Raw genomic sequence first — 23,463 nt, forward strand, 5'->3', positions numbered from 1 at the left:
GTCATTTTTTTTGTCTTTTACAATAGTTTTGCATTTAAATTCTATTTAGTCTGATATTAGTATAGTTACTCCTGCACTTTTCTGATTATTGTTTGCATGTAAAATTGTTTTCCAACTATTCACTTTCAGTCTCCTTGTCTCCCTGGGTCTAAGGTGAGTTTCTTGTAGACAGCATATAGATGGGTCATATTTCCTTATACATTTTGCCAATCTCTGTCTCGACTGGAGAGTTTACATCATTAACATTCAATGTTATTACCATCAAGGACTTACTTACACTAGCCATATTTTCTTTAGGTTTATTTATGCCATATGTTTTCTCTTTCTTTCTCTTTTTAGTTGTTCTTACACTATCTCCCAACTCTCTCTCTCTTTTCTCTTTCAACCTGCAGAACTTTCTTTAGTATTTCTTGAAGTGCAGATTTCTTATTGACATACTCTCTTAATTCCTGTTTATCTATGAATGTTTTGAGCTCTCCCTCATTTTTGAAGGACAGCTTTGCCAGATAGAAGATTCTTGTCCAAAAGTTTTTTTCTTTTAGTACATTAATTATTTCATACCACTCCTTCTTGACTCCATGGTTTCAGGAGAGAAAGGTAAGAAATCTGCACTAAATATTTCAAGCTTCCCTTGTATTTGATGGATCTCTGCTTTCAGTATTCTCTCTGCACTTTGAGCATTGGACAACATGATCAGTATATGTGTTGGGGTAGGCATGTTAAGATTTATATTTTTGGGGGTGTGCTGCACTTCCTAGGCATGTACAGACATGTTCCTCAAAAGAGTTGGGAAATATTCAGCCATTATTTCCTCCAACATAACTTCTGTTCCCTTTCCCTTCTCTTCTCCCTCTGGAATGCCTGTAATGCATGTGCTTATGCATTTCACATTGTCATTCAAATCCCTAATTTGCTTTCTATCTCTTTATCCATGTGTTTTATTTTCTTCCTGGTTTCAGCTGTACTGTCTTCCACATTGCTGATTCTTTCCTCTGCCTATTTAAATCTGCTGTTATGTGTTACCAGTGTATTTTTGATTTCTTGCATTATGCCATTTATCAACATCATATCTATTATCTTTTTATGTATTTTTACAAATTCTTCAGTATGTTCTCCCATTGTCTTCTTAATATCCTTAATCTCTTCCTTTATTTCATTAAGTTTATTCATGCTATTTATTTGCACATCTCTGATTGGTTGCTCCATGTTCTGCATCTCCTACAGTTTTTTAGTTTGTTCATTAGTCTGGGCCATGTATTCCTTTTCTTAGTAAGGCTTGCAATTTTTTGTTGGTGTTTAGGCATCTGTTTACTTTGATAAGTTTATTTGATTGGTTAGCTTCTCTTTCTACTCCAGCATTTTATTTTTTGTTGTTTTTGTGCATGTGACAATGTTTCACTTTGACACTTCATTCCTTTTATTATATTTCCTTGCTATTGTTTGTGTTCCCTTGAAAAAATAGAAGATGAGGGGAAAGAAAAGAAATAAGAAGATAAAATGAATAACGGTAACAATACAAAAAAGGTATTAACAACAGAATAAGAATAAAAAGAGGTGAAATAGAAAAAAATAAAGCCGGAGACAAAATATGGAGGGAAAAAATCAGATTGAATTTAAAGGCCAGACTGATGATTAGAAAAAAAAATAATGCAACAAAATAGGTAGGAAAAAAGTTGAATGAATTAAAAGGTGGGCAGATGAAAATAGAAGAAGGAAAGAACAAAAAGAGATTAAAAGAAAAAATGAAGACCAATCAAGAAGCGTAGAATGGAAGAAAAGCAACTGAAGTCAGAAGACAGAAAAATGAAGGGAAGAAGAGGCATGAATTAGACTGAAAAAATAAGTAAAAGTAAAAAAAAAAGTAACCCAAGAAAGGGAATACAACAAACAAGAAACAGTACAGCAACAAAGAAGCAACCCAAGAAAAACAGCCTTCCCTCTTAGTCCCTAGAGACCTTCTCAAGTACTGGTGCTCATCAATTAATCACTCTGCAGCCTGCCCTTTGCAGGTGATATATCCAGTTTTTATTAACAAAATAAAGGAAAAAAAATAAAGAAAAAAAATCAAAAATCCAAAAACCTACAAAACAAAACAGTAGAATCTCAGTCTAAAAGTTCCCTAGCATAAGGTGCTGGCTGCAAGTCTTAACTTTCCCTAGATGCCTTCTCTTAGGAGGCATCAGGGCTGGAACCAGTGACTTCCCTCCACTGCACTACAGCAGCTCTGTAGACTAAAAAGGCTTTTGAAAGCTTATTGGGCTTTTCCTGCCCAAATTCCTTAGGCAAGTGGGATTTTTAATAGTTTTCAGTGACTGGACGAGTTAGTTGTCTGTTTCTGCCCTGCCCCCCTTACCAAATTCCTCTCTCCCAGGGTGGCTGGGTGTGACAACCAACCTGAGCAGATTCTCCTCTCACCTCTTCCTGGGGACACTTCAGTGCTGACTGGAATCATCCCCCAGATTCAAAGGGGGTTCTGGTGTCCAAATCCATGGAAAGGAAACCATTCTCACTCTTTTCCAGAAGCCTCTTCATCGCAGGGAATGCTCCCTCCTACTCAGCTGACTGGTGAGAGCCAGGAGATCCACAGAGGTTATTTGCCTTGATGATTGGGCTAGCTGCCTGCCATTTCCAACCACAAGGGTGAGAAAATCAGGGTTTCCCTTGGGCTCTTTATCTCTTTGTCCAGCTCCCTCCAGCTCCATTCCCTGAAGCCTCCTGTTCTGTGGATTCCCAAAACAGCTCATTAGCATAGGATTTTGCCCCTCCCCAGCTATTTTGTTGCAAAAAAGCTGGTCAGTGCCTGACTGCAACAATATCATTTTCCCAGAACCTCTGTAGATATTCTTTAATTTCAGAAAATGACCTCTATTCCTAGATTGCTGAGATTTGTTTTTAAACAAAAATGGGTATTGCATTTTGCCAAAATTTTTTTCGGCACCTGTTGATATGATGTGATTTATCTTCTTCAGTATGCTGATGTGATGTATTACATTAATTGATTTTCAACTGTCTAATCAGCCTTGGATATCTGGTATAAATCCCACCTGTCATAGTTTATTTCTATGAGGATGAAAGAATAGAGGGGAAGAATAGGAAAGTGGATTCAGTGTAATATTTACATATATAAATATATATGGAAATATTTATATATTAAATATATAAAATATATTATATATATTTCTGTATATATAAAGAACTTTGCTTGATATTCAACCATCAGAAAGGTGGTCCGACAGGACTTCTAGCTGTTCTAAAATGTCTTTTCTCCCTTTATCACTCATAAACTAAGAAGTCTTCATTTTTAGACTTGGAATATATAGGTATTTGTTAAATAATACATTTTAAAATTTTTCTTGAAGCTGAACAGCTGATTATATTCTGGTCAATGAAGTGGGAAGGGAAATGATCTGCAAATCTTTGATAGAACCTACTAGAAAAGGCATACACATTTTGTTTTCCTCCTTCTTTCTGAATGGAATATGCTCAGAGTGGTGAGACATCTTGTGGTAGATAGCAACAACAAGATATGAACCAGTAAGCTAATAAAAGGAGGTATAAGTCATTAAGTTTTCAAATAGAAGAATCATCAAAACAATTGAGACTTTTAGGAGACAAAGAAGAGCTGATTACTTTAAGTAATTACTAATTTGGACGTCTATTACAGAAGGTAATAATATATCATATATAATACAGATAGTTCATACTTTTCATTTATGAAATGAAGATAGGGAAAAGAAAATCTTTTCAGTGATGTTTGTATGCTTTTCAATGACATGTAAAGTGATAGATGCATAGGAATCTATTAATAAATTTCATTTTGCTCACCTTATAAGGATTAAAGTCAAGAAACACATTTATATTATAATAAAAACTCATCATTGATTTCAATCATTTGAAACATTTGATTCTCTTTTTTTTGTTAAAAGTCATTTAAAATGTTATAAATAAATATTCAACTACCGTTAATGGTGTTTTTGTACTGGAGAAAAACATTCAAACATTCCTTCAACATAGTGGAAAGGGCCAGTACTACGGATACTCAAGAGAACAATGTTGACAAAGTCTATGCTTTCAGTATTGAACATTGATAAAAGGTACAGATAAATAAAGAGAAAATATGATTGAGGAAACATAGGCTATTTTCAAGTGATGAATGTTTCATGTTTTGGGAGACAAGTGTGATGTGCAGTCTAGAATTGCCAGTAGGAGTGACTTTTGAAGTGAGAACTTAAGGATAAAAAAGTGAATGAGACAAAGAAAGAGGAAAATATATTTTTTTATATTAGAACTGTAAATGGAAAGATTAGACATTATAACAGACAAATGCCTGGAGTGCAGCAGGGTGGGGGGATTGTTTTAGATGAAATTTTGGGGAAATTTCTGTGGTAAAATTTGTGCTCTTTCAATACTTAACTATTTTGATAAAAATGTGGTATACATTTATATAGAGATTTTCATATTCCTTTATTTTTCCAACTTTCCAAAATCCCTATGCTTTTATTTCCTTGATGTCTTTCATTTCATTTCTTGGCATTTGTTTGCTATTTAAGCAACACGCTCTTTTATTTTTTTTTAATTTTTTAAAATTTTTTAAAATTACATTAAAAAAATATGAGGTCCCATTCAACCCCACTGCCCCCATCCTCCACTCCCCCCACAGCAACACTCTCTCCCACCATCACAACACATCCACTGTACCTGGCAAGCACATCTCTGAGCATCACTGCACCCCATAGTCAACGGTCCACATCATAGCCCACACTCTCCCACTCTCCATCCAGTGGGCCCTGGGGGGATCCACAATGTCCCATAATTGTCTGTGAAGTACCACCCAGGACAACTCCAAGTCCCGAAAACGCCTCCCCATCTCATCTCTTCCTCCCATTCCCCACGCCCAGCAGCCACCATGGCCACCCTTCCCACACTAATGCCACATTTTCTCTGTGGACATTGGATTGGTTGTGTCCATTGCACATCTATGTCAAGTGGGGGCTTAGATTCCACATGGATACTGGATGCACTCCTCCTGCTTTCAGTTGTAGACACTCTAGGCTCCATGGTGTGGTGGTTGACCTTCTTCAACTGCATGTTAGCTGAGTGGGGCAAGTCCAATAAATCAGAGTGTAGGAGCTGAAGTCTGTTGAGGCTCTGGGCCTGGGTATCATATTGTCAGTCCAGAGATTCAAATCCCCTAAATATATCTTAAACCCCAGCACCAACTACAATTCCAGTAAAGTAGCATGAAAGGCTTGTGAAAAGAGATCCCCTCTGAGTCCAGTTCCATCACGCAGAAACACCAGCTACAAAGAAGGGCCATCTGACATCGCAGTGAACCCCATCTGCCATGGCTATAGAACCCATGGGTCTCTTTATCCCTCAAAAGAACCAATACCTGGGGTTGTATCTACTTTATCTGCCTCTTAGACTCTGCTCAGTTGTGCATAAGGGCATTCCTTCTCACAACCTCCAGACTCTTTTTTAGAGACTCATTGCCATATAAACTCATTTCTCCTTTCCATTTCCCCCTTACATTAGGTCAAACAGCATTTTGAAGTCATGTTATTATATGTAGACAGGGATATTCTGCTGATCCGCATTGAACCTTTAATTCAAGGTCATTTTCTAGTTGCATCTTCAGCTGGTATGTGGTAGTGATCCCTCGGTGCCAGGGAGGCTCATCCCCGGGTGTCATGTCCCATGCTGGGGGGAATGCACTGCATCTACATGGTGAGTTTGGCTTTGAGACTGGCCACATTTGAGTAACATGAAGGTTGTCAGGAGGAAACTCCCAGGCACAATGCTACTCTAGGCCTTGTTCTTATTGCAGGTGTATAGGCTCACAAGCATAGCCATTAGTATCAGGAGCCCACTGTTGGGCCCTCATTCCTTCCTGGTTCTTACTGTTGCACCTGGGGGACTGCCACTGCTCCCCCAGGGACCACAACAGAGACCCCCCGGCCAGGAACCCAGTATCCCCCCAGCTGTTGTTTTTAATTGTTTCCACTATGAGTATATCCAAACATTACCATGTACCCTGGACATATGCCCTATATAACTCCCTGTCAACCATATATAGCCTGTCAATAACATCCCATATCAGTATTCCTCCACCACCATTGTTGAACCACTCTGTGATCCAAAACTTCCTGTAAAGTGAATCCCAACATAATGTCAGTTTCCCTTACTAATAAAATGGAATATAGCAATGAGTTTAAAGGTTAGATCTAGAGTACATATTGATTTGGAAAAATTTCTACATCCTATCTTTTTCTTTTCTTTTTTTTCCTAATTATTGAGCTTCTCTTCACAAGAGTCTTAGATCACAGTAATTCATATATACAACATACAGTACTCCCACAGATCCACCATAAAACCTGTTCCCTTCCACAGCGATAATCTTTTAACTTATTCATATCATATTTCCTGAAACTGATGTACAGATTCCGAAACAATAGCTTTCAAACAAGGTGACATCTGTGCTTACAATGTGGTCCATACTTTAGTATGTACAGTTTTTTAAATATTTTAGTTATCCTATGTTTTGCATTATGGTTTACATTATTAGTCTGTCATCCCCTATATGTTTTTGGTGTAATATTACATGTTTTATATTCATCCTCATGTACTCTCGTGAAACTCCTCTCTTGCCCCCACATTTACCTTGGTTCCATCCATTCCACATCCATTTTCCCCTCCCCTTGGGGCCCACAGTGCCAGCCAATCTCCATTTCCCGAGAAGCCATGTCCAGAGATACGTGCAGCAGTGTTCAGGGCCTGACTTTCTCAACTGCCTAATGCCCTGGGAGCCACCCTTTCTCACGAGAGATACAGTTCTCTCTATTTGATGGCATTAGTCCTCCCCAGGATGTGGGTCCACCCCAACTCTCACTTCTTGGGTCTCTACCCAATGGTACAACCCACCCTGGTAAAATGAGCCTTCAGCCATTCCCCCGGAGTCTGTCCCGCATCAGACCATCCCCCCTGAGCATCCTAAACAGGTAACCCTCCTAATTATATTTTGATACGATTTTCTCAGCATTTTACTCTCAACGAACACCTGACACTCTCCTATGTTCGTATGTTGCCACTCCCTCCCCCCAATTTTTTGGGCAATATTACCCCTCCGCCCATCCCCAGTCCCCTCAAACCCGCAAAGCCCCACCCGAAGGCAACCCCTTGTCCCCATTTTGTCCCTTCTTTGTGCTCATACTTACCGCCAGCTCCTCCTAGATTCCACCCCTGCAGTTCCACCCCTGTCGGCTCACATCCTTCCTCCACTCCCCGATTTCCTGTAAGCCTCTTTTCCAGTCTCTAGCTCTCGGAGGCAGCTTGCTTATTTCATGTCATTGAGGTCATGTGGTATTTGTCCTACTATGCCTGGGCAACACACTCTTTTAGTATTTCAAAATATGCATCTACATTTGGCAGGTGTTTTGCTATACCAAAATACTTAAGTTCCTCAAAATACTCTATCCATTTTCACCATCTACCTCTTAACATCAGGAATTTTCTAAAAGACTAATAACATTTTAAGTTGTAGTTATTAATTCAACATACTTTACAAATTCCATAACATTGTAATTTTATTATTTTTAAATGTTTTTCCAGAATTCTATGGAAAATAATGCTTCCATGACAAAAACATGTATCTGAGTGGAAATTGAATTTTTTTTACTTTTTAATGTAAAATTATTTCTTTTTTTTCCCCCTCTGCTTGTACAGTAGAGTATTTCTTTACTGGTTTCATACTCTTCTATTTCTTGTGCCAGAAAGACAACTTGCACTGAAGAAAGTACTCAGTACATGTTTAAGTGATCAATGAATAAATTATTTGTAAGGCTTGAATTGGAGGAAACAATGGTGAACATTATTTATTTTTTAGTTGGAAAATATACAATATTTTAACATATATTTTATTCAACTGTGCTATAATCTGGAGATATATTTTATTTTGATATTATTTTTTGTTATTCCTAATTTGGAGGTGAATCCAGGATATGATAACATACCTATTATATTTGCATGTGTTTTAAAAAGAGTTCTGTGAGAGAAAGACTGGATCAATCTAATCTGGAGTGCTTTTATTTTTTATTTTTATTTTTTAAAATATATTTTTTATTTATTTTTATAAGATAATTAGATTACATAAATGCTACACAAAAAATTGAAGGGATTCCTACATGCCCCACTCACAACACCTCCCACCCTTCCCCACATTAACTACTTATTTCATTAGTGTGGTACATAAACTGCAATTGATGAATACTTTTGGGGACATTGACACTAAGCATGGATTATAGTTTACATTGCAGTTTATACTGTCTCCCACTCAATTCTGCAGGTTGTGGGCATATATATAATGACCCATATCTGTCATTGCAATGTCACTCAGGAGAATTCCAAGGTCTGAAATTGCTCCTGCATTATACCTTTTTGCACCTCTCCCTGACTTCAGCACCTCCAGTGGCCACTGTCTCCACATCAATGACATTAATGATCTAATTTCTTCCATTGCTGGAATCACAATAAGTGTATATAGTAGAATACAAATAGGTCCACTCTAGTCCATATTTTTTTCCCCAATCCTGAGGATTCTGGGATGGTGATATCTACTTTGCCTATAATTGAGAGGGGGATTCAGTCCCATATGACTCATCGATGGGCCTCTCTTTCTTGTAGTTGTGGACTCTCTCAGTTCCTTGGTATGTTGGTTGTCCATCCTCACCTCCTTGTTAGTTGTCCTGGGTGAGTCCAATGAACTGGAGAGTAGGTGTTGCAACTCTGCTGAGGCTCAGAGCCCAGCAGACACATGGACAGCCCAGAGATTCTTGGATGTACACCTACCAACTCCAGCACCAGCCTGGAGTGCTTTTAAATGTTCCTGAGTGGAGAGTTTGGGGAGTTTAATTTATATATTTATTAGACTTCAAATTCTCTTATTTCTTAAAAATATTGGAATTCTAGTGATTGAGTCACTGAAGGCTTGTTTTACCTGCTTATTCCTCAGGGTGTAAATGAAGGGGTTCAGCATAGGAGCGATGGAAGTCGTGAGCACTGTTACACCCTTATTAATCGCCACTGAGTCTTTTGCTGAAGGTTTGATATAGACAAAGATGCAGCTGCCATAGCTGATAGAAACCACGATCATGTGGGAAGAACAGGTGGAAAAGGCTTTTTTCTTTTGCTGGGCAGAGGGGAATCTTAAGATTGTCTTGATGATATAAATGTAGGACAAAACTACACACATTAGTGTTATAATGAGGGTCAGCACAGCACAGATTATAATAGTCTGTTCCATGAACCAAGTGTCTGAACAAGCAATCTTCAGGAGGGGAAAAGCATCACAGATAAAATGATCAATAATGTTTGAATCACAAAAATCCAGATTTAGGCCCATGCTGAGTGGAGGAATAACAATCAACAGTCCAGCCAACCAACAGCAAAGGACAGTTCTTCTGCAGACTGTGCTGTTCATGATAGTCACATAATGCAGTGGTTTGCCGATTGCCACATAGCGGTCATAGGACATGGCGGCCAGGAGGAAAAATTCTGTTATTGCAAAGAGGTCAGTAAAAAATACTTGGCTGGCACAAGCATTATAGGTTATAACCTTGTCACCTGTTGCTATGTTATACAAGTATCTGGGAATACATGCAGAAGTGAATGAGATCTCTAAGAAGGAGAAATTTTGTAGGAAATAGTACATGGCTGTTTTTAGGTGATAATCCAATATGATAAGGGAGATGATTGTCAGGTTTCCAGTTATGCTCAACAAATAGGTGAGAAAGAGAAAGAGAAATATAAGAATCTGCAGTTGTGGTTGGTTTGTCAGTCCCAGCAGAATGAATCTTGTTACTGTACCATTTCTCATTGCTGACTCCTAACTTCTGTCCAATCTGCATGTAATATTCAGAGACTTTTTAAAATCATGTTACACATTCATAATTTTCAGGTATTTTAAATTAAAATTCTTACTTTTTCTTAAGTTTTACTCTTTAAATCTGTACACTGGGAATGATTACTTTTAATTGCTATTGTTTTACAATTTTATGGGGAGTAAAGATGTCGGCTGACTCTCCAGAATTCTCTTTTTGTTATATCTACTTGACATTTTATTTCTTCTTAAAGTGCTATTATATGTCAAATAATTTGCATACACCATGCGCATTCTATAGTCATATGAAGTTTCTGTTCTAGCTCTAGGAATAAAGATTTTTTTTTCTGCTTCTGTTTACATCCTGTGTGTTTTCTCCCATGAACAGCTCTAAAGTCTACACATGCTTGCACACACACATATACACACAAACTTGTCTAGCTCCCTTCTTGCTAAAACTGACTCCTTTGATTTCTCTATCCTTAAGTCATCACTTATACTTCACTGTGGTGTATAATGCAGAGTATTTTACATCATGCTATACTTACAGCTTTTCCTTCATGGAAGTCCTCTGATAAAACTAGTTTTAAAAACACAAATGATATTTTATCTCTGACCCTTTGATCTTTATTTGCTAGTATTTTCTTCAGTCATCTGACTTAGCTATATATTTTCATCAATTCCTATGGTTCAAAAAATTGTCTTTCAGTTGATAAGTGCTAATTTTATACTTTTTATTTTTAATGATGTTATTTTATTCTCAGATACATATATACAACCCAACATATCTACTGGAACATATCTCATGGGTGTGTCAAAAGCACCACATCCCAAATAAAACTCATGGTCATGTGCCAGCTATTTTAATAAACATTGTCCTTAACTCACCAGGGTAACGAACCTCTATGAATCCACTGATTTTTCAACTTCTACTTTAAGATTACCTCTAGAAAATCTCCTGAAAGTCTGTTGGTTTTATCTTTAATTCCCATCAATGAATTCCCATAAAAAACAAAATCTGCTACTACATGAGCACTTACAAAAGACTATACATTTATGATGGTCTTGGAATATGTGTGTGTGTGTGTGTATTTACCATAATAATCCCAAAGCTAATATAATCCAAATAAATAGCCAAGGTCGGGGCAATATTTCTAAATGAACATATGTATCACATGTGCACCTACAAAACTATTTGTTTTTCAATTTGGACTTCAACTTCATATTATGTTGATATCAACTTTGTCCACTTAAATTTCTTTAGATCTTTGAATCTATTGTTGAACTTTCCTTTTTGCTTTTCTTTATTTAAAAAATCAAATTTTCTGCTTTTATTTATTTTATCAGCTGTTTCACAGCTAATGAATGATAAATTGCCTTCTCTTCCAATAAAGTAAAATATTTTGGTGTTGTAGAGGATAGTTTACCTCAAAGAGCATCTATCTGTGAGATATTAAAACCAGAAGGCATGAATTTTGTGATTGTTTGTTTGTATTAACAGCTCTGCCACAGATTTTTTTTCAGGCATTGACAGTTAGTTATACTAGTAGGGACTCAAATATTTTCATTTTAAAATTAATGTCTGTGGGCTCAAAATTTTCCCACATCAGTGGGTCATGAAAATTTTCCTTGGAGACTCCAGTTTATTAGTACATAGACTCATTTTACTGTGTAAAATGATGTGTTCTTTTACTGATGTGGGGACAGAGTCAGTTTTTATTATCTGAGTTTGACTACAGTTAAGGTCTTCTCAGTGTTATAGTCAAAAACAAGGAAGAACTGACCTACATACATGGTTGGCCTCACAAAAGCAATACTCTCAGGAAATTTAGGGACAAAACAATAATTTTGTTAGATCAAATTGAGATGTAGAAGAAATGTTTTAGATGCTTACCTACCTTCCTCCAAAACTCCTTTTAATTTCTCAGGCAACTTGGCATCACCGAGTAAATTTACTCACCCCTACCAACTTTGGACATTTTTCAATGCTCTGAAAACATTTGTCTTTTTCTTTCCAAGATATCATAAGGTATAACACAATAAGATTTAAAAGATGACTCACAGGGAAATGTAGCTCATTGATTTCTGTTTATTCTATTTCAAAATATATGTTTAAAATTAGGACAACGATCTTTAATGGGATTATGAATCTTCAGTGTAATTGTTTTGGGAGATGGAGAGGTATGGTCATTTAATTAAATGCATATATTGATCTTTTTTGTGAGGGTATTAACATAGATAATATAATTCTGTATATCTGTCATATTTAATTTCATGTAAATGCTAATGTATTCTTGTGCATAGAAATTTCCCAGAGAATGGCATTTATAAGTCAAAAAAACCTACATTCTAATAAATGAAATAAACAGATCCTTTACCAAGTACAGAAATTATCACTCACATTTTAAATTTTGTTAGAGAGACATAAATATTTGTTTCCTAGATTTCCAAAGTTTATGACTAAATTCTCAGTCAGGTTAATATAATTAAAATGACAAATATACCACTTACTATTTTGACTGTCAATCATATTTTTCATTGAAACATATCAAATCTTGTGACTTCTAAAATGAAAATTATTGATAGGATGAAGATTTTCATATGAATATCTGGTCATTTTTGCTTGTGAATCCAAAACCACAGTCATGGAAACTCTGGAATGCACAGAGCTTCCAAAAACATCCATCTTCAACCAATTATGTAGACTTACTTTTTTGTAACAGTAAAAACCTGTTAGAAATAAGCAAAAAACTATATATATATATATATATATATAATATTATATATATGAGGAAGGTAGAATGTCAGGATACCTCTCCAGTATTATAAGCATTATCTTCTGACTTCTCAGGGCAGGGAATGAATTAACAAATATAGCTTGATATTTGCTTTATATGATAAAAATGCAATTATGTGAAAAAGAGTCCTTGGTGACTCATGTATGAAGTCACTAATGAATCTTTTGTGTAATGAAATTTGGGAAACAATAGCATGCTAACAAAGCTTCTTTGGAGACAGTGCCCTTGGAGACAGAACTTTGAACAGTAGCAATATGATTTGTGTAATAGGATAAATAACTTGCTAAATGTTCCTTAACTTCTATACCTATTGCAAATTACTTTACATGTGATTATAAATCATTATTTACTGCATTAATTAATTTCATCATCAATATTCTATCACATTTTAATTAATTAAATTAATTAATTGTTAAAATTCCTTGCTTTTCTATCTCACTAGTATTAAACATTGTTCTTCAATATCTTTCAATGTTTAGCTGATGCCTAAAACATTTTGACTTTACCTATATTTTTCAAAATTCAAAACATATTTTGAGAAAGGCAATCTGATTCACACTCATTGGATTAATTTCCAGAACGTGTTTTCTGTGTCAAAACAATATATATTTTTGAGGAAAACTTAGTAAAGTTACATAGATTTTTATATAACAGTTCTGAATATTTTGGATGGAAGCATCCCTGGTTACTATGCTGTTATTGAAAAGTTAAATTTTTCAATTTTTAGTTATACATTTACAGTTTGCACTAAGGTTATAAAACACAAATATAAATCTCAATGAATTTTACATGTGTATATGATGGCATATTATTGATTATCCAAATCAAAATATAAAACACTTTCATTACCTCAAAAGTTTTCACTGTTTCTCTTTCGTATGTGCCACTTGCCACTAAAATAACCACTGTTTTTACCTCCATCATCAATGGTTATTTTTACCTTTTTTAACTTCATATAATTGGTGTCCACAACAAGCACACCTTTGTTTCTGGATTTTTTGACTCAATGCAGTGTTTTTAAGACTCATCCATATTGTTTTATTCATAAATAGGATATAGTTTTTAATTGATGCCTAGCTTTCCATTGCATGAATATATATTTTTATTCATTTTAATCTTGATGATTCTTGTTATTTCTATTTTTTTGTGTTGCTAATTTGAATAATACTGTTAAGAACATTCTTGTATATGATGTCTTGTACATGAATATATGTGCACATTTTTCACCTGGGAATTAACTTAGAAGTGGAACACTTGGGTCATAGGATAAACATGTATTTAATTCCCTTAAGTACAGAGTCCTCCCCTGCAAAGAAATCAGCAGAAAACATCTACAGTTCTACCAGCAGATAATCAGAGATGGAATTTCTTCACCTCCTCACCAAGACTGGGATTGTCATTAAAAACAAAAAAACAAAAAAAAACAAAAAACTGCCATTCTTTTGGGTTTGTAGTTTATCATCAGAGCTTTAATTCATATACCTTGATGAGCACTGATGCCGTGAACATTTTGTAAATGCCTCTTCAAGTGTTTTGTTTCTCTTAAATTGTATTTCTTTTCCTTATTTAATTTTTTTTTTTTTAATTCTTGAAACTATATCTCCTGGATAGGAAATTAATTCTGTATAACTATGTGGCTTAATTATTCATTTTTGTAATCATATTATTTTAAATAAGGTTTAAATTTTACTAATGTTAATTGTAGCATTTTTTTCTTTTAGGTTTAATGCATTTTTGTCATGAAAAACATTTTACAAGTTCATTTCCTAGATATTCTTTTAGAAACTTATTATTTTAGTTTCTGCATTTAGATTTGTTAGTCATATCAAATTATTGTGCATTGTGTGAAGTAAGGCTCAGAGCTCGTTTTTTCCCCACAAAAATATCTAGATGCTCTGGCTTAGAATGCAGTCTTCCTGTTGTTGTAAATGGAGTACCTCCATTTGTATCAATCTATTGCTGAATTCGATTCTGTTGCATTGAAATATTTATCTTTGTAACAATATCGGCTATTGTATTTGTTGGAATTTTACATTAATTATTGAAATTTGAGATTATAAATACTTTTGCTTTCTTTACTTGGAGATCTTTGTAATTCTAGTTAGTTTGTGTTTTTATATAAATTTATGATGAATTTTCAAATTGAAAAAAATACTATTTATGAGTTTGATTTGGATTTTATTGAATCAGTAGTTCAATTTAGATTTGACATGTTAAGGACATAAAATTTTCCATTCTATACAAATGATACATCTGTTTATTTCTTCTTTGATTTCTCTAAGCAATATTTTATAGTCTTCCATATTTTGTTTGAATTATTCACACATAGTAATATTTTTATGGTATATCAAATGGTATCATTTTATAAATTTCATTTTTTACTTTTTGTTGATATTAATGTTATAACTGATTTTATTTCAAACAGTATTAAAAATTTATTATATTAATTTTATTAGGGTTGTGTTAGATTTTTTATTGTCTGCATATGTGTGTCATCAGTGAATAATAATTATTTTAATCTTCCTTCCCAATATTTATATATTTTATTTCTCTTTTTCTTTTTACACTAGCCTTTTTGCATTTTCTAGACCCTACAGTAAATACTGATGACAAATAGTGATAATAAGCATCTTCGTTTTACTTGAACTTAGACTAATGTGTATAAAATTCCATATTAGCATAGTGTTAGCAGTAGAGTTTTGTAGCTAACTCTTTTAGATCAGGAAAGTTCACGTCTATTCTTTGTGTGCTAAGAACGTTTATCATTAAAGCATATTGAAATTCATCAGAGTCATTTTCCACATCTGTTCATACTGTAAAATAATATTTCTTCTTTATTCTGTTAATGTTTGGAATAAGAGAAAAGATCAAATTTATAATCATGTGAGTCATAAATCTTACACTGTGACAAATTATACTAGTAATTTCATGGATACTAATAAGAGGTACAAAAGAGTCAGAAGGAATTCTGAAATCTAACACAGAGCTCTCCAAGCCCTTTTTGACACATCATTGTATGCTCTGTGCCACCCCCAAAATATACGGATCTTTAAGCCTTGTGCATCATTCATATCTGCCTTAATTTGCCAGGGATGTAGTAACAAATCACCACAGACTAACAGGCATAAATAAGACAATTTCTTATCTCATGGTTCTGGAGGCTAGAAGTCTAAAATCAAGGAGTCAGTAAGGCCATGTTTCCTTCTAAAGTCAAGGACCCATTCTATGCTTCTCCCTGGATTCTCATGGGTGGCTGTCAATCCATGATGGTCCTTGGTTTGTATTATAACTCAATCTCTGCCTATGCCATGTGGAGATTTATTTTTTATAAAATCAGTTACAGAGTTAATACATCAATTAGGAGATTCAAATCAATCTCACAAAATATTTTCTGGTCCTGGCTATTGTTGTCTGAATAAGTGGTTTTCATTTTAATTTTACCAATAAACTTACAAATGTGTTTGTTGCAACACATGGCTGTGGAAGAAAAGCACAGTATATGTCAAAGTTACAGTATTATTTTCTACTTTACTACACGAACAAAATGACATTTTCCTACTGAACTCTCTAACTCAGTGACTGGGAACATGACTAGACATCACTGCTCAGTAATGTAGGATTCTATGTGTTCAAGAGGCTCAGAGACAACCGAGATTTGAGCTGAGTTCATTAGATCAGTCTGCCTCCACGGAAGGGGTCTGAAGAGAGACTTCAGCCCATCTGACTGAGCTGGGGAGTACCTTTTGAACTGGCAGTTGGGCGGGTTTCGAGAGTGGTGCTAAGATATAGGGTGGAAAAACCCTATGCTTGCTGTTGTCAGGGTAGGGAGTGACTTTCTGAGGACTGCTTTATCACTGGGGGGGGGGGGGGGGGTGATGGTCCAGACTTTGTTTAGATGAACTGTGTTATAGCTTGGAAAATACATGGTCCTGCTGGTATTAAAAGAAGGAGATTATTAGTGTGGTGAGGATGAGAATTAATCATGAGATTTAGGGTGGGTTGTAAGACTATTGACTCCAGGAGTTTGAGGAGAAAGATGAATAAAATTTATTTGCGAGGGGTTAGGAGGGATAAGAAAGTGGTGGTAACATATATTTGACACTGAACATTAATAGTTGCCAGTGAAATAACATAATTTGGTGGGTTTAACAGTAGAGAAGCAATTTTTCATTAGTAAATAAGAAAGTACCAGGTGAGGAGATAATGAGGTGGTTTTTAATACAATATATTTTTCTATTTCTTTTCAAATTTTCTTTGGGTGTTCCTTTAAAAGTGATAAAACTTGTTGTTGTTTTAACAACCAAGGAAATGATAAGGTTAAAGCACAAGAAGGTATTTTGATAAAAGCATTCTTTCTTTTTTTTTACACTGACTATAGCAGTTTGATATAGTTATGAATTCCAAAAATAGACATTGGCTTATGTTTGTAAACTGGCCTGCATCTGGACGTGATTAAATTATGATTAGGGCTTTGATTGGGCCACATCAGTAGGGTGTTTAGTCCCCGCCCCTTTGTGGGTGGGAACTCACAGATAAAAGACATGGCAAAGGAAAAAGTTGGAGGCTTTTTGATGCTGGAGTTTAGATGTTGGAATTTGATGCTGAAGTCTTAAATGAAGCCTCGAAAAGTAAGCACACAGAGGAAAGAGAAGCAAGCCCCGGGAAAAGAGGAACCCTGAGCCCAGAAAAGAGTAAGACCCTGGAAGGGAGGAACCCAGGAAGCCTGAACCCTGGCAGTCTTCAGCAGCCATCTTGCTCCAACATGTGGAAATAGACTTGGGAGAGGGAAGTAACCTATGCTTTATGGCCTGGTATCTGTAAGTACCAATTCCAAATAAATACCTTTTATAAAAACCAACTGATTTCTGGTATTTTGCATCAGCACCCTGTGGCTGACTAACACACTGACTAAAATAGTAACTTTGCATCAGTACTCTATTTGGTAGATCCATCAAATCTTGCTCAACTTTAATCACAGAAATTCTCTTTCTGCCTTCCTGCATATCTTGTGGACTTTCTGTATTCATTAGAGTTTTGTACTTTTTTTTTACTTAGTAATAAAAACACATTCTATATACCTTCTATACTTAATTACCATCAAAATTAAATAAACTTGTCAGATTAATGATTTAATTTGGTTATAACTACTTTTATCATTTCAAATTAGTATCCATATTTAATTATTAGTATAAGTGCTTATTTAATTTTTGGCCATTTGAATAGCACTTTTAATAATTTTCATTTGTCAATTTAATATTACCATCTAGACATATCAAAATATACACTGAACAAAAAGACAAATGCAAAAAGAGTTAAGATACACTAAAAGAAACATAAAGCTCATTAACTTGACTCATAATTCTTACTCTCCTTGGTATGGCTGTTTTCAAGCTTTTCATTATTTTACATCTGTGATTTTACTGTTTTTAATTTTTTTTCTGGAATCAGTATTGTCTGTAATATCCAAGCTTGTTCTTGGAAATACATTTATTCATAATTAGCAACTAGTTAGGAATACTTGTACAGTATAAATGCAGTTAAGCAATAATTCAGCAGTTCAGATACACATTTAATACATGTATTTTGGATTATTACTCTTTAGGAGTACACTTAGATAGACTTAAAGTTCAGGAGTAAGGTAAAAGCTTACTTGTAAGAGGTGAGTATTTGAAGGTCTGATACTTTGCAGGATAACAAGAGGGCAGGATATTGGGTTTTGAATGGGATGTGGGTAGGATTTTTGAGTTGGGATGTTGGTAGGGTTTTTTAATTCAACTGTGACTGGATTATGATGGGCAGCAATGATAGGAATTTCAGTGTTTCAGATTTATGCATTGACAGAGCTTGGTGGGAAAGGGAAGACAGAGGAGGGAGTGAGTGGATGAACAGTTGGCTTTGTAGTGAGTATGGCAAAAGAGGGGCTTTGAAGCTATTTCACTGAGATTGAGGAGTGAGTTAAGGGTTTGGGGAATTTGAGAAGGGCAGAGTAAGTGGTTTTGTATTAATAAGAAATGAAATTGGTTTACCTCTCACCATCAGAGTTACCTGAGGTTCTGTTTTGGAGATGGGTGTGGGGGTCTGCGTGGTTCCTGGGCACCTTCAATTCATCTGTTGTCAGTCCCAGAAGGTCTGGGAGGTTGAAGCCTTGAGAGGCCTGGAGACAATTGGATTTCCAGTAGATTACCTGTTTATACAGCGGCACTGCTCCAGGGGAGGTTGTAGATTTGGTTTGGAGGGTGCATGTGGAATGTATGGTGGTGGGCGTGGGCCATGATTAGAGGGATTGAAGCCAGAGGAGGGTGTTTTTGTATATGGGGCAGGGTCTTGGCTGCAGTGAAAGAGGATTTGATAGGGAGTTCAGGATTGGTGGGGTGAAGGGGAGGGAGGGACACAGTTATGGAGAAAGAAGAAAGTCTGAACATAGGGAACCTCTGACCACTTACCCTTGCTTTGAATAAAGTTCTCGAGGTCCTGGAGAACTTGAATGTCAAAAGTGCCATGTTTGGGCCACTGGTTTTTGTTGTTTAATTTATATTGAGGGCAAACAGTGGTAGAGTAAAAAATGAGCTTCTTTGGTTTGATTTCTCCTCCCAGAGAGAGAGTTTTAAGGTTGCAGAGGAGGCACCACAAAGGGATTTCTTTTGGAGGAAGTGATTGGGATTTTCCCATGGTTGGTGAAATGTGGGTGAATTCAGAGACTTTCAGGTACAGGGGTGTGGAAGGGAAAAAGAAGGGTCCTTGAATCTTTCACTTCCAGAACAGTTAGGGGACAGAGAGCTGGTGATCAAAGCCAAAAATGGGTGTCCCTTGAGCCAGGAAGTTCAGGTGAAGGCGAGTAACAGCTGGTGACTGAACTCAGGACCAGGCATCCCTGGAGTAAGAAGTTCAGGTGTTGGGACAGTTCCCCAATGCCAGAGAGGATAGGATCATTGACCTAGTGCTAGGATTTTTGGGCATAGGAAAAGTGGACAGGATCCTCTGGAGAGGTTCTGAGACTCACCCAAAAACAAATCTGTGTCCAGTGTTGGGTGGAAAAGCTGCAACGACAAGGTGGAGGATTGCTACAGATTTGGCCTGCCTCAACAAGGCCTCCTGGGCTTCAGCACCTAAGTGTTGATTCCAGTTCAATGAGGCTCAGAGACAGACCAAGTTTCAGGTGGAGAAGTTTATTAGATAACCGGCATGGCGGGGGTCTGAAGTGAAATTTCAGCCCACCACATGGTGGGGGTATGAAGAGAGACTTCAGCCCATCTGACTGAGGTGGGTAGTATCTTTTGAGCTGTTGGAGTTGGGTGGGGTTTGAGAGGGGCACAGGGATATGGGGTGGAAAAGTACCATGTTTGCTGGTGTCAGGGTATAGAGTGATTTTCTGAGGGCTGCATTATTGTTGGGGGAGAGGATGGCCTGTGGTTCAGAGGGGGTGTGAAGAGAGCAGGGACTTGAACAGAGCGTTCTGTGACTGGACACAGCTTGAGCTCAGGGTTAGTAAGTTACAATCTAACAATCATTTTTTAACAATTAATGGCTGAAAAAACTCAGCCAAAATTCTCATATGCATGCAAGTTTTATTTAATGTGGCTATAAGCAGTATCATTACACTAGAAGCATAATTTCAAAAGTTTTGTGTTTTGGAAATATTGTGGAAAATTTTTTTTTTTAACAAAACAGATTACTTTACCCATATCACACTCCAACCTTTTAGGAATTTTTCCTTTTTACCACTTTTTATTCCCAGTTCATTTTTTATTTATCTGCACACTGGATTGGAAATATCCATATAGTTATCTTGGAATGCTAACTGGAGTTGAATCTTAAAGCCAATTCTTAAACTTCTTCAGCACTTCATTGTCTTTCAATGTAGTTTTTTTAGTAATAAAGTCCAAATATATGACAAGCAATTTGGCCATTACTATACTGATTTCTCACACCCTTGCTTTTGTTTATGGTTTTACCATTATTTCAATTTTAAAAATTTGTGTTTTGTCCTTTAAAAACTTTCTGTTCACTCTTTTTTTTAAATATTGGAATTTTAATTGTTCCATAAACAATTTTTTTTCAGAAATACAGGCTGTATTGAATTCATAACTTTTAGTTAACAAGTCATATAAAATAATTCAATTCAGAAACTGTGGAATTCTTGAAAATAAGATCACAAATAAAATGCAGCAGTTAAAAACAAACCCACTTATAAAGAACTATCATTTTACTTCCTTTCCACTCTATCAGCACTTAGCATGTTTCCTTTATTTGTCGTCTTCTGAAAAATATATTTAACAATAATTCTTCATGAACAGAGTTACCAAAAACAAACAAACAAAAAAAACTGGACTAAAATACAATGCAATCAATAAAGTATTAACTCTAAAACTTGACAGTATTTAAAGTACTTTTAAAGGATATTTAAAATATTCTTGAAATAGCTTTTTTTTTTGCTTAATTGTGAGGCTGAACACTTTCTAAAATTCATTAGTCATTTCTCCTATAAAAGCTATTAAATCATGACTTTTGACCATTTGTCTCTTGGATGTTTTTCTTATCAGTTTGTATAACCTCTTTTTGGAATATGGATGTTACACATATTTTGCAGATCTTTTCATCAATTCTGTTTACATTTTCTTTTTTTCTTCTTCAGATTTTTGGTTGCTGCTCCCTATTTTCTTAATGACAAGTTATTATATTTATTATATGAAATGATAATAAAGAATTAACAAATTTAGCAATTAAGTTTTCCCCCACAAATGAGAATTAGTGGAAAAATATTCTGCAACTAAGGTCCCCAGCAAAATGGAAGGACAAACATTAAATCTGGTTTGTCACATATAAAAAACTGATTCAGAATTGTTCAAAATTACAAACTTTGTGTAAATCATGACGTTAATACAGATGACTAGGAAGGAAAAAAGTGAATACAAGTTAGATTGATCAACAAAATACTCAAATTGAATGAAAATTTTAAAAGATAAACTGATTTTTATAGCCAGAATATAAAAATATTAATCCAAGAAATAAAAATTAAGAGGAGTCCTTTTTCTTCATTATAGGGTGATGGATTAGAAGTATGAAAAAGAGCTAGGATTATATTTCAATTTTATGGATATTCAGCAGACATGGTCCTCCATTTTGTTTGAGATAAGTTTTCTTTTCAAAAATATTAATTTTAAAGTCATCTAAAAAAAGAAAACAAAAATAATGCTATAAAAGAGTTAAGACAAAATTTAAATTGAAAGCTAAAACTTTCCATTAAAAGTATCAATATATTGGTACAAAAAGTATTTATGCATCATGCTTTAACAAAACCTGATATACAAAAATCAAAATTATAGAATAAAGTAGTAATAGTTGTTTATATTACAAAATTATTTTTGTTTATAAAAGGATTCAACAAAGGATCTTCTAATTGATCAGTTTCCTCAGTTCATTTAACAAAACTAAATATAGAAAATTTTAATTTCTTTTTGAGACAGTGATCCAAACTTCTTCTCTTGATGATGTTACCAGTTCATACTTTGTTTCAATAATTTGTCCCTCCACAGAATGTAGGTGCAGTTTCCTCACCAATACACTAAGAAGTACTGTAGTACTGTATGTGCAAACCTCAACTGTGGGCATTTCTGTGGACCCAAGAATCCAAGCAAGGAAAAAGTTTTCATTACTGACTCATCATCAAACCCGTCTGGATCAAACTTGTGTGGGGATGGCCAAGTTATGGGATCCTGAAGTACCACACCAAGGACAAGGGTCTCTCTAGGAATAATAAATTGATCAATCTTTCCTTCAATGTCTTGAAGCCAGGCAGAAATTGGAGTTAGTTTGGCAGTAAACAGTTTCACAAAGCACTTGATGACAATATCTGAGCTGTTCAATTTTCTCTGAAGTTATAGGACCTTTCCCCAAAAGTTGGTCTATCTCTTCACATAATTTTTTCTGAACTTCATCAGAAGTTGTTAAAAAAAATATTTCCCAGGTGTATAATTTTCCAGTATGCAACTGGCCAAAGAAAATATCATACTGTCTCCTAGGATGTGCTGATCATTAAGGTTCCCCTGTATTAAGGAGTCAAAGAAAATATGGTCTCTCTTTCAAGATTTTCTTTAAAAGAGATTCCAGGTGCATTAAGACACCTTCATATTGTTTTTTCCTAGTTGTACTTTTATCAAGTGACCTATCCAGAAAGGGTTTTCCAATCTCAGACCAAACCTTACCATGATTCTCTGAAAGTGAATGACTTCCTGATCATCTTCAAATGTGCTACCCATTACCATGTGTGTAATGGACTTCATAGCAGGACCAAGCATATGCTGGCAGAGGGGAACATGCTGGGTTTCTGAATAGGACAGCCATTTATCTAATAATTCTTCAGAAAGTTTTTAAACAGGAGAGCAAAATTACTCTGCAGAGAATTAGTCACACCATTTTCACACAATTTTTTCTTCATGCAGTTTTCACTTACATCTTCACCACCAGATTGATACCTTAATAATGACTATAGCACAGTTTCAGAAGGGTCTGATGCCTTATTGTGGTTGATATGCTGCTTCAATACACCAACAGTGCCCAAATTAACCACAAAGCACACTAGAAAGAAACCACAGAGCCATATTTCTCATGCAAATTAACGAGTCACTCATGCAAACTCCCACTATTTACAATATCTGGAAGATTGCCATCTTTTTCTTCAGTTGGTGTAATCCCTGGAATCCCTGCAACTTGCCTGAAAGCCCCGGGGAGGTAGAGCACTGCTCCCACCAACGCCAGCAAGAATGTAATGGCAAAAACCACCAAGTCCAACAT

At 35.5% G+C, this 23,463-nt stretch overlaps 1 protein-coding gene and 1 pseudogene across 1 annotated transcript; both read right to left on the reverse strand.

Moving 5' to 3' along the window:
- Positions 1-8,926: 8,926 nt before the first annotated feature.
- On the reverse strand, positions 8,927-9,871 carry LOC101432473 (olfactory receptor 6C2-like). The gene has a single exon (XM_004467568.3). It carries the CDS (start codon positions 9,869-9,871, stop codon positions 8,927-8,929), a length of 945 nt encoding a protein of 314 aa, XP_004467625.4.
- A 12,245-nt stretch (positions 9,872-22,116) lies between these two features.
- On the reverse strand, positions 22,117-23,463 carry LOC101428958 (cytochrome P450 20A1 pseudogene; annotated as a pseudogene).

This window comes from Dasypus novemcinctus, chromosome 12 (genome assembly GCF_030445035.2).
Source record: "Dasypus novemcinctus isolate mDasNov1 chromosome 12, mDasNov1.1.hap2, whole genome shotgun sequence".
Lineage (NCBI taxonomy): Eukaryota > Metazoa > Chordata > Mammalia > Cingulata > Dasypodidae > Dasypus > Dasypus novemcinctus.